This window comes from Oryzias melastigma, linkage group LG8, assembly GCF_002922805.2.
Source record: "Oryzias melastigma strain HK-1 linkage group LG8, ASM292280v2, whole genome shotgun sequence".
Taxonomy (NCBI): domain Eukaryota; kingdom Metazoa; phylum Chordata; class Actinopteri; order Beloniformes; family Adrianichthyidae; genus Oryzias; species Oryzias melastigma.
The window spans coordinates 16819947-16832206 of record NC_050519.1 but is presented as its reverse complement, the minus strand read 5'-3'; the positions used below and the strand labels follow the sequence as shown (position 1 = coordinate 16832206).

The following is a 12260-nucleotide window of genomic DNA, read 5'->3' as shown; positions in this document are numbered from 1 at the left end:
TATAGTCCAAAAAATAGGATAATAATTCAGATTCTGAGAGGCATCCATTTGTCCTGTTTTTACAGATTTCAATAGCTAGATTTGTGCGTTATCTTTAAACTGGTCTTCCTCTCTGCAGATGAAGCTTCCAATCAGACAACACTGCAGAGCAGATCTTAAAAACAAGAGGAGCCATGATGTTCCCTTTTAATCGAATGGTTAGACACGCTTGGAAGGACAAACACAGTGGGTTGGGTCTGAGATGCCTGCACTTAGTGAGGCCCAGAGATAAAAGAAAAAAAAACGTAATAAGAAGGATTGAAATGTGAATGTGACACCTTGCCGATGAAAGCCTTACAATTTGAAGGTCTCGTTCCAGGTGGGGTTGAGGCAGCACTTTATAGTTTTGGTCTTCTGTTTGCTCTCGCTTCGAGGATCCGGGATCAGTTTCAGCTTCACGTAGGGGTCTGACAGACCGTTGGGGTCCATGGGAACCAGATTACGAGCCTCTTTGACTGAAGAGAAAGAATCAGGAAAATTAAAGCATTTTCAACCATTTTTTTTTTTTTTTTTTGAATGTTTTCATCCATTTACCTGGGAAAACTAATGAAATTCAAACTTAATTGATAAAGTATATCAACAATAAAAGTAATACAGATAGTCGGTAAATTGTAAATGGTGTATACTTATAGACTGTATGGTGTTTTACTACCTTCTAAAAGGCCCAAAGTTTTGTTCAGTCAATGTCACAATCCCCCCCACACAGACATCTCGGCTGCATTCAAGTGGCTACTTTCAATGAAAAGTCTATGTAGATGAACATTGGGGCTTCCATATCCAGAACATTCGCAATTGCATGTCGCTACACAAGTTTTTAAGTCCAGTTGCGGGCTCTATATGTACAAATCAGGGGTTCAGCTTCCTGGGGGTCAGCAGAGCTTGCTTGCTTTTTCACCAGCAGACAGAGAGCTACTGCGGGATGGGGAGGCTGCCTGCTTGGGCCTCCTGAACTTTGTTAGATTTTTCTTATTTTTATCGAGTCAATAATAAAAAAAGGTCTCCCAATTTTAATTATGTTTTTATTTTTCTCTTCTCGAGACTCCAGACTCACAGAGAAACAGAAACACCTCAGAAGCAGCTGTTATACAGACACCGTTCTCAGAGTGGGAATGAAGCTCTTACAATAAATGAACCTGATCTCTCAACATCATCCGTGTCTTCCATTCTGTGAAAGTAAAATAAACACAGACACTGCTCCATGTAGCGATCAGGCTAAAAACATTAGCTGGTAGTTTCTCCCACATGCGCCTGCGATGTCAAGCTGAAGAACACATTATTGGACAGTTTTGTGTGAACGGAGCATAAGATGGCCTGAGTCAACGTTTCTATGGCAACCACTCTCAGCAATCAGGAGTGAGCTTGTCGGAAGGCCACACCTCCACCACTTGAAAGAATCTGTCAATGAAATGCTTTGAACATTTGACATGAGACCGCATACTTTTATTGAGGCATATGATTTTTTTGACTTAAACAGAGACAATATCTTAAAAAAATACAATTTGCAAGAACATGTTAAAAAAACGTTTTCAGAGAAAGATTTTTTTTTTTTTGACAAATATAATGTTTGCGTAATAGCTGTTAATTTCTCGATAGAACTCTATGGGATTTTGGTTTCTTGGAGCCAGCCGGTATTTCCTGTTTGGATCACATGGGGGAGGAGTCTCTCATTCCAGTTCTCATATACAGTCAATGGTTCAATTTCCCAGTTGGGTCATACCAAAGACTTTTAAAATGAGACTCATTGCCTGGGTGATTGACTTTAAGGGCTTGGATTGGGACTGCAAGGGATGACATATCACTTGAGCAACGGCTGATGAAAACTTTTTGTCTGGTCGTTTGTCATTCTGACAGAAAATAGAGGTTTCTATTTTAATCATAGTCTAAATATTTATTGAGATAAACATGGAAGAAAAGGTGATCTCCCTAATGAGCTCACCGCTTGAGGAAAATCCCCAAGAGGTCAGAGAGATACCTCCGTCAAAGCATTACTCTACTACACTAAGCTCAGAGAGGTTAACCACAGCACAGAGCCGGCAGAAAACTCTCAGCAGAGCCGGACGATAAATAATTGATGCTCGCTGTTAAAGTGACCATCAAATAGTGGCTGAAGAGAAGCTGTAAAAGGAGAGGCAAGCAAAATAGTCTCAGAGGACACTTGCAGTGAAACCGAACAGGAAGTGATCGTTTTTGTGGTTGAGTAAAGGGGGAGGGGAGGCCTCTGGGACTGGCAGACATGAGGGTGCAGCAGTGGGCGTGGCCCGTCCACCTTCCTGCTGTAAAAGCAGCTTCACAGGGTCTCAGGATTTACTGTCTGACTCTCTCTTGCCTGCAGATGTGCTGCAAATCTGATTTTACAGGAGCGGTAGAAGACTTTAGAAAGGAGGACAGCAGAGTGGAAATAAAAAGATAAAAAATTAGTAAAAATATGTGATAAAGATTTAATCTAAAAATACCACTTTTGTTGTTTTTTTAATGCTTAAAGAAGCTTGTAGTGATGTTTTCATCATTTTTGTCAACATTCAAAATTGGGGGACAAAGCTTTTGTGATGGAGGGGCAGGTGTCCCCCTTTGTCCCCCCTTGTAGCTCCGCCCCTGATCCAGATATTTCTGGACAGCAAGTTGAACTTTTTTTTTCCAAGGATTTTTTATCTTTACTGTTGTTCGTGGCAGACATAAAATTCTGTCTACCTTTGTCCGTTGTGTTATCTTTTGCATTTATGTGAGCCCTGTCGGCCATCGTAGTTTTCACTCTAAATATAAAAAAATTCAAACTACAAAGAAAATAAAGATGATGGTAAAATTCTGTCTTAACATTTTTGCTGCTAATTATAACAAAAGAGTGGAGGAATAAAAGTTTCACTTTTGCAGGAAGCAGGTGTCCCTAATAACAAAATTATGTTAAAATAACGATTTATCTCTATAAGAAGTATATCACTTTTTAAAGACAAAGAAAAAATGCTGTATTTGGACATTATTTGTTGAAATAAACCCTTTTTCTAACCATTACCAAATAAAAACAAAGTTAAAAAAATAATACATAGTATTATATTTGGCACTTTATGTGCATTTGAGTATTGGTAATTTATTACATTTTAAAAAACATTAAAGTAGGCCTATAGTCATTCCTAAAGTTACCCTGAATTGAATTCTGGATCTCGATCAAATTCTGTTTCAATACTAATTTCAAGACATATTTTTAACGAGATGAAGTTACTGTGGTGTCAGAAAACATCTCTAATGAGAGTCTGTTCTCTGTCATCCCACTGACTTAAAAAAAATGTCTTTGAGGTGTGATATGAAACACTTTTATTCTGAAATGCTCAGAGTTTTGGACCAAAAGAGAAGCATGTCAAAGTCCAGTTTCAACATCTCACTTTATGTTTTTTTTCCTCTTCCCTGATATTGATGCCAGCTCATCTCTGCTCCCATGGGCGCTGCTTTGCCAGTGTCTCTGACCTCTGACCTCCCCGGCTTGGAGGCAGGGGAAACACAACAGATCAATAAAGTGTGTTTCCACCCCGAGTGGCAGTTGCTTTGATTAAACCTACAATTAGTGTCAACGGGTCAAACGCATCTCTGAGAGCGGCAGCTGTTCCCACCACTTTCTATGAAAATGAAGCTTCTGTCGCATCAGAGCCAAAGAGCAGTACAACACTGCCCCCTGTGGTCACACAGATGTACTGCTACAGTACTGTGTCATTTGCTGCATAAACAGAAACAAAGTGACTAATGTGAACAAAACCATAACCCTGAGATTCAATTGTTGAGATAAAAGGCTGAACTAAATGAAATGCAAATACATCTCAGACCCTTTCCTTTGTAGTTTTTTTTTTTTTTCTGTGATGTAGCTCGATGGGACCGAATCGCGTTCGGTGTGAATGCACCTTAAGAATTAATTCCCTAATTTTATTTTTGTACAACTTAAGCTAATTCTATTAATAACATAATATATGTAAGGTTTCTGGCATCAAGACAGAAAAAATAGAAAATATAAAAATAAAAATGAATACAATACCTACAAAGTAAACTCTGCCTTCCTGTCTGCATATCATTGATTAAAACTTTGTGCTGGATAAACCAGCAAACCAACATTTAAAGACAGATAAATACTAATATAGCTTTAAACATTTATTTAAACTCCCTTAATGATATTTATCTGTCCCACAGAGTGAACCAGCACCTATTTTAAAGGTCACTCTAAAGGGATGATGGACAAAGCTTAATTCTAAAAACAAAACTTTAAAAAATGTGTATTTATTTTAACCTTTTTGAAGGAAAATCAGTTTTTAACTGTTTTTACTAACATGCAAGAATCTGTTACACTAAACTTCATTGGGTGTTTTCTTTCATCCTGTGTGCACAAATGTCATTGAGATCCCAATGATTACTTCTTTGTGATGAAAAAAGAAAAATATATAGTTTTAAAGCATTTTTTTCATTCCTCAATATTTTTCATGTGTTCTACAGTGTATGTGTTTTATTTTGAAAGTCAATAAAGGAATATTGAACACAATTTGATTTAAGAAATGCTAAAAATTTCAATTAATTGAATCTGGACTATGAGTTTTAGAAAATATTTTGTATTCTACAATTATATTAGCCTCATAAAAAAACAAATCCCTATACAGTTTCTTAAAAAAAAAGCATTGAAGCTTCAATAAGATAAATTATTTTGGAATTGAATCAAATTTCATTTGGAATTTGGAGACATTTTTTTTTTAATGCTGTCATCAAGCATGATCCAAATTTCCAGAGTTCCAGGGGCGTCCTTCAGCTGCAAGAGTCCGACAGCAGAGGGAGACAAAAAGCTAACTTTGACAAACTCTCTGAGCCGGTGCAATGACTCACTGGTGACGGTGAGAACGTTGGTCTTGACCTCGGCGGTGATCTGGATACGACCTCTTCTCTCGGTGTGGTCTGTTCCACACAGGCTGGGCACGTTGGCCACGCAGCGCTTGTGGATGTTCATCATGCAGTCTGTAGAAACAGTCAAAACACTAGTCATTTCCAAGAATTTTACACTAAACGGGATTCCAGCATTCAGGAATCAGATCAGAACAGATCTAGATCTGGAGAGAGCTAACACCTACGGTCGCATCTCATGCCCTGGTGAATGAGGCCGTAGAGCAGAGAGCCACAGTGGTCACAGAAGGTGGGGCTGGAGTAGGTGTGGATCTTAAACTTATGCTTCGCCCTCGGGTCCTGCAGAAAATAAAGATCAAACAATGATGTTAGAAAGGTATCAAGTTATTAATCATCTTTTTATCAATAACTTTGCCTTTTTGGCAAACTATTATTTTTTGTAATCAGTCTTTAAAAACATTTTTAGCAAATAATGTTGCCCTTTTGAGGCTAATCAGAGTTAAGGTTTTTGATTTAACCACATTAAAGAATTGATCAAAATATTTATTGAAATCCACACAAAATGTATATATAAAGTATAAATAATGATTTGTTATGATTGTATTTCATCCACACATTTTTATTATGTAAGTGTTTTATAAAGAATTCATTATCAACAAGTTTTATACTATCAATAAACATTTCCATCCGAAAATTAGCTAATCTTTTCCCGCCCAAAGTTTTTTTTTTTTTTTTATAATCTATATATTTGCAATTGTTTTGTAAAAACACACACAAATTCTCTCACACACAAGCCCAAACAATGCCTTTTTTTCTTTGAGGTCTCAGAGTAATTTCAAATTTTCAAACATTTTCATTAGTGATATTTCATTTTTTCTTTGCACATATTTCAAAGATTTTGTATAGTTTTCTTGTAGTTGCATATAAACACTATAAGGACAGATACGACTTTTTTTCCATTTTGAGGAATTAATGTCAATTTTGAAAGCAATAACAGATTATTCATAATATAGTCCATTTGTGAGTCCATCATGCTGATCCCAAATGTGATGTTTTCCAAAGTAAGACGGAGTTGGAGCTGGAGCCGAGGAGAGAGCCAATTTAAAAAGTCTTTGTGTGAACAATAGTAGAACATGTTTAGTGGTTTCAGTCTCTTTGTCACAGAAAGCACAATCATTACATTCAACATTGAATCTTACTCTGGATATATATTATTCAAGATCTTTAAATTAATTTATTTTACTTTTGGAGCAACAGGAGATTTTAAATCGTTGGTTCTCCATCATTTTATTTCCACTTCAGAAAACCTCTATTTGATCATGCAGGATAAAGATACTTGTTCAGGTGTTTGTGCAGAATATTGTTTGGTATTTCTTTCTGAATGAAGTCTTGATCCATGACATACAGAGCTGGTAGATTAGGGTGATCAGAATCTTCAAGTTCAGTGTTTTCAATAAGTTGCTTCAATGCTGAAGGGATTTCCTTCATTATTTTGTCAAATTCAGTCTTTTTTCATATTAGATTATATGTGGAGATTTTCAAATGAAAACCAGTGACCCTGATTTTCCACAAGGTGGCGCAGAGACCAAATATCTTTATCCATCCAGTGTGGCAGAAAGAGAGATATTTCATTACACAGTCTATATCTGCTGTTCCAAATAGAGGTTCTTGAGGAGTGAAATTGTGATTGTACATACGTTTCCGGCTCAACAGACCCCCACTCTATCAAATGAACCTCTGGAGACACAAAATACCAAATACACCAAACACTGTTCTCATTGGTTAAGATGGATTTGATCCATTTTACGTTTAATGCACTATTTACAACTTTAAAATCCATCTTTGTAGTCTTGTACAATTTCTTTTTCCCGCCAAAAGTGATTTTGAGATTTCATGTGGGCAGCCATTTTGAAATGAGCAGGAAAGGACTTTCTACTGCTCCTAGTGGATCGACGATGAACTGCAGAGGAGAAAACATGGAACAAGTTATATACAATGTGAAAGGAAAGTTTGGATCATGCTAATGACATAGGAGTCTCAAAAATATCTGTGTCAAATATGATGCAAATGGTTACAATTTCATTCTGATCTGTTTAATAAAAGGATTTGGCAACTTAAATGAATATGTTTTTAATAAATAGGAAGAGGCTTAATTGAGAAAACTTGTGGGGAAAACAAATAAAAAAAGGTTGATTTACAGTTGAAAACATAACATTGAATGTTATTCAATTGTCCCTCTTGCTAAAAAAGTAACTTAACAGTTTTTCCCCATTTTAAATCTAAATGTATTATTGTCACCTATCTAACATTCTATTAAAAATAAATGTTTCCTATCTCCCCTTTGCCAACACATTTCTGCTAACTGAAAGCCGCTCACACCCTGAAGCTAACATTACAGGTGCAACAAAAAGGGAGAGCAATATCAAGCCTCGCTTCCACTGAGCGGTTTGTTTTCACGGCGGTTGTGTGGTGTTGACCGCTGACCGCAGACCAGACCTTGCTGTTGTTTGAAGGCACTTTCAATATAGTCTGCTGACCAGAGGAGAACACAGGAAACCGCAAGGACCCGAATGCTTACAAATGTTGGAAAGTTAGCCCCAATGAGCGCTATATTGGCGGTTTAATGTCGTCATTACTTTCTGCCAATCAACGGGTGGCTACAGCCCAACCGTTCTGATACATTTTTCAAAAAACTGATTGAGACCCCCAAGAGGTACCGGTCGGTATTGTTTAATGGGTCCATTTACAAAGGAAATGCTCAAAATGCCAGCTCAGACAAGGAAAACGAAGACGTACATGGATCTAGTCGTCTACAAGTGGATGGATCAGAATGGAGTGGAGCAGGGGGATGCTTGAATATTTTCTTCATCATCTTTTGTACATATTTCTCTTAAACTGCTCTTGTTTTCCAACGATTTGAAGACCGAAATACTCAGAAATGCAGTTTTGAGCCTAATTTTCTTTACATTTGTTTTTCACCATCAGATAAATGCCACCAGAACATGTTAAAAACACAATTTGTTTTGGGGAGTTGTACTAACTTCCCCATACCGGGCACACACAACAAATGCCAGAATGTGGTTGTTTAAGCGTTTAAAACACAAGATGGTTCCAGGATGCTGAGAAATGAAAATAATAACTGAGAGTTGGTGTGGTCTTTTTCCTCTCAGTGCTATTCAAATTGCAACTGTGTAAAATCTCATCACAGTGCCTTGGTTCATGGTCCATTAGATACTTTTATTAAATTTAGATGTTGGATTGAAGCACATCCGCAGGCAAATAATACATTTAAGCTTTATTTAACTTTTTTGTGGGTTTGTAACCAGTTTAAGCGTCAAATTCTAGCGTTTCATGGGTACAAATGACTTTTCTTTGTTTAGCACTGACAATTCTAAAATTACACATCTTTATTACTTGCTTTTGTTGTTCAGATATACAGAAAACTCAGCAGCTAAAAGCAGAAGCAAACCTAAAAAAAAGAGAGTTTTGACTACTGCATCCTCCTGAGTTAGTGTGCGTAAATGACATCTGCAACCACAGCTCAGTGGGAATCCACACCTGCCTCTGTGGTTGCACTGTTGGCCACTGCGAGGCTGCTTACTCATGCGTAAGCGCGCGCACACGCCCACACACCCACCACGGGCGTGCAGTGGCGCAGGCACTCCTCGTTGCACAAACGCTTCCACCAAGGGAATCCATTTTCAGTTATTTTTGACATCTGGATGTTCACAACTTTTCATCTCATTCGCTCGGCTCATGAGATGATTACTTTCATCCTCTCCTCCACACCTGTCCTGGAAAATAATGCTCCAATTAGGCTGCCGGTGCCGGAATTATACCCACCTTTCCCGAAAGTCCCTTCAGTCCCGTGTGCGTCTTACATAATTGTTTTGCATGTTTTACTCTGCCGGTTCTTGCTTTTCTCAAGGACAACTTCTGTTTGTATTGTGGTTGGGTTTTTTTTTTTGTTCTTTTTTTGAGAAAACAAAGTAATAATGAGCAGCGGGGAGACGGATGAGTGCTGCCAGGTTCTTCATGAGTGGCTGGGATGGAAAACATTCGTCTTCGACGCTCAGAGATCAAACAAAAAGCAGAAATTACGTCTCTGCCTCCATTCTTAAGGCTTATCATGGCGAGCCACAGGCTGGCTTTCTCTGTTTTATTTAGTCATCTATGAAAACACACGCAAATCATTTTCAAATGGACTTTCTCCTGTGTTTATAGGGACAGCTGGGATTTACAGGGAGTAAATGTTCATGTTTATAACTCCTGAAAGGAATTGCTCAGCACAATTCAAGGCTATTGTCTCGTAACAATCCACATTTATTTTTGAATTCCGAATAACCACTAACTGTTCCTGGTCATAAACAGATTAAAAACCAGACTGCAAACATTTCTCGGAAGTGGTTCGTCTACTTTGCCATGATGGCATCATACTGGTTAAACAGATTTGTTGGTGTCAGGTCTACAACCTAAAGGTAATCTGTTTTTCTTCCCCTTTTCACTAATAAAATATGTTTTTTGTCTTCTAATACAGTGAGGCCAAAACGTTTTTAGTCAGCCACCAATTGTGCAAGTTCTCCCACTTAAAAAGACGAGAGAGAGGCCTGTTATTTTAATCATAGGTATGCCTTATATATGAGAGACAAAATGAGTGGAAAAAATCCAGAAAATGACATTGTCCGAAATAATTTATTTGTAAGTTATGGACTAAAACAAGTATATACTCATAATTATACGAGTTTATCTCAATACTTTGTTATATGTATAAATCAAACATTTTCTGTAAATCTTCACAAGATTTTCCCAAACTGTTGCTGGTATTTTGGTCCATTCCTCCATGCAGATCTCCTCTAGAGCAGTGATGTTGGAGGCTGTCGCTGGGCAATATGGACTTTCAACAACCTCCAAAGATTTAGAGATCAGGAGACTAGTCAGGCCACTAAAGGACCTTGAAGTGTTTCTTACGAAGCCACTCCTTCGTTACCCGGGCAGTGTGCTTGGGATTATTATGGAACCCCCAGCCATGTTTCATCTTCAATGCCCGTAATGAAGGAAGGAGGTTTTCACTCAAAATCTGACGATTCATGGCCCCATTCATTCCTTCTTTTACATGGATCAGATGTCCTGGTCCCTTTGCTGAACACAACTTAATCTTTTTAAGTGGAAGAACTTGCACGATTGGTGGCTGACTCAATACTTTTGAACTGTATGTATGTCTGTACCAATGGACAACACATAAGTCTTAGTCTTAGTCACATTCCCCATATTTGTTTTTTGACGATATACGTCAAAAACAGGTTCCAACCTCTGGAACCCAAACCGAAATGGTCCAGTACCAGGAAGCGGAGCCCACAGGTACCTTAACTCGGTGATGATACCCTAACTCTTACCCGGTACTGGTTATTGTCCAGGCCCAGTTCACGTCAGGTACAACATCGGGTCTAGTACCGCATCCAGTACTGCGTCCCAAGGGTGGCAGACCCTTGACTTTACGAACAAGGACGAGTTGGGGACACCCAAAATGTTAAAAAATGACGTGTAAGGGCCCTTAATCATGTGTCAGTGTGTGATGACTTGGGAATGAGAATATGTTGGTTATTTAGGTGTCACCAGCAACATCTACAGTGTTAAAGAGTTCGGCAGGTTTAAATGATGGATGAATGGATGGATGGACGGATGAATGGGTTTTAAATTTAAGTATCATTGCTGTTTCCCATCAGGATTCACTAACTTTTCCCTCAAACCGACCAACACAACACCAAACCATACTTGGTTATAACTGTACGCCAGAACAGTGATGGTGCACAGATGCACGCTGTGTTGACGTGTCTCTTTGTCGTTGTGCTTTCACAACGTTGTGCTTCCTCTTTTGTTCTGGAACAACCCTCTTCTGTTCATTATCACCCCCCCTGCCAAAACCATCAGTCATCCTCCGCCAACACTAAGAACACATCCTCATCTTCGTCATGTCATTTGTGATGTTGGGTGGCAGGCAGAAAGACAAGTGAACACTCTCCCAAATCTCCTTCTCCTCACTAAAGTTGCTGTAAATTTAAACAAACTGATAATGCAGCATCTTATATTTAGCTTGAATACATTTAGCAACTCTACCAAAAAATAAAAACATTTACTTTTGTCATTCTAGGGGTTTATTGACATAAAAACAAAGCAGCAAATGATTCCACCCTTTGATTCAATTTCAAATCTTTTTTTGAAGGGCTGCACGGTGGCGCAGTGGTTAGCGCTCTTGCCTCACAGCGAGAAGGTTCAAATCCCGGCTGGGACCTTTCTGTGTGGAGTTTGCATGTTCTCCCCGTGCATGCGTGGGTTTTCACCGGGGACTCCGGCTTCCTCCCACCGTCCAAAAACATGCTTCATAGGTTGATTGGTGACTCTAAATTGCCCCTAGGTGTGAATGTGAGAGTGGATGTGTGTGTGATTGAGGCCCTGCGACAGACTGGCGATCTGTCCAGGGTGTACCCCGCCTTCGCCCATCAGTAGCCGGGATAGGCTCCGGCACCCCCGTGACCCCGAAAGGGAAGAAGCGGCCAAGAAGATGAATGAATGAATGAGTTTCTCTGAATTTTTGAAAAAGAACAATGTTTTCCTTTTTTTTCAAGCTAAGTTAATCTTCTTTTTCTTACACCCTGAAAGCTACAGTCAAATTCAGAGAAATGCTCCTATAATTGGTGCCAAAAAAACACATAAAACAGTTTTTAAAATGAATTTACAACTAGAATAGTTGCGGAGAATGTTCACAACAAACCTTAATGTATGTGTGCAACAGTAAAAGAGTTTCTCCAAATGGTCTTTTTACTGTTTTTTTAGCACTTTTGCTAGGAATTTGTTGAGTGAGGTTCTGCTGTTTTTACCCAAGAATAAATCTTGCATGCAATGTAGTATTCATGCTTGTTACAGTCCCAACCTGTCAGTAATGTAATATTATAAAATTTAAAACATTGTAGCTCTGAACAGCACTAATCATCTTAGACAAGAAAATCTGTGATTCCTCCTTTGTCAGACCCTCCAGGATTTTGCGATGTGCAATCACAAGGTTGCACCCAGCTGCAGCACAACACTGACCGAGTGTGAGAGTAAGACAGAGACTCTGGAAATTGATTATACAAAGAAAGAATTTAGAGTCTGCAGGAAAATAATTCCATATAACCTCTTCCACAACAAACTTATAGACACCTGAGAGAACCTTCTCCAAAACAGAGCAGATCATTACTAACAGAGGAAACCAGATCAGCTCCTCAAAGCCTTGGTCTTCCTCTACCACAACCAGTGACTCACCACTGATGCTTTTGAAATGGATAAAAAGCAAGAAACTGTGAAAAACATGGATATCTGAG

General features: G+C 38.6%; 1 protein-coding gene across 2 annotated transcripts in view; it reads right to left on the bottom strand.

The window, feature by feature from the left end:
• LOC112146120 (protein kinase C beta type) overlaps window positions 1-12260 on the bottom strand; it is a 119215-nt gene that overhangs the window by 52399 nt on the left and 54556 nt on the right. For both annotated transcript variants that reach the window (XM_024271783.2, XM_024271781.2), the window contains exons 4-6: window positions 5130-5241; window positions 4888-5016; window positions 338-494 (exon numbers count right to left, since the gene is read on the bottom strand). In XM_024271783.2, the coding sequence (XP_024127551.1) occupies window positions 338-494; window positions 4888-5016; window positions 5130-5241 (398 nt within the window). The remainder of the gene's footprint in view (window positions 1-337; window positions 495-4887; window positions 5017-5129; window positions 5242-12260) is intronic.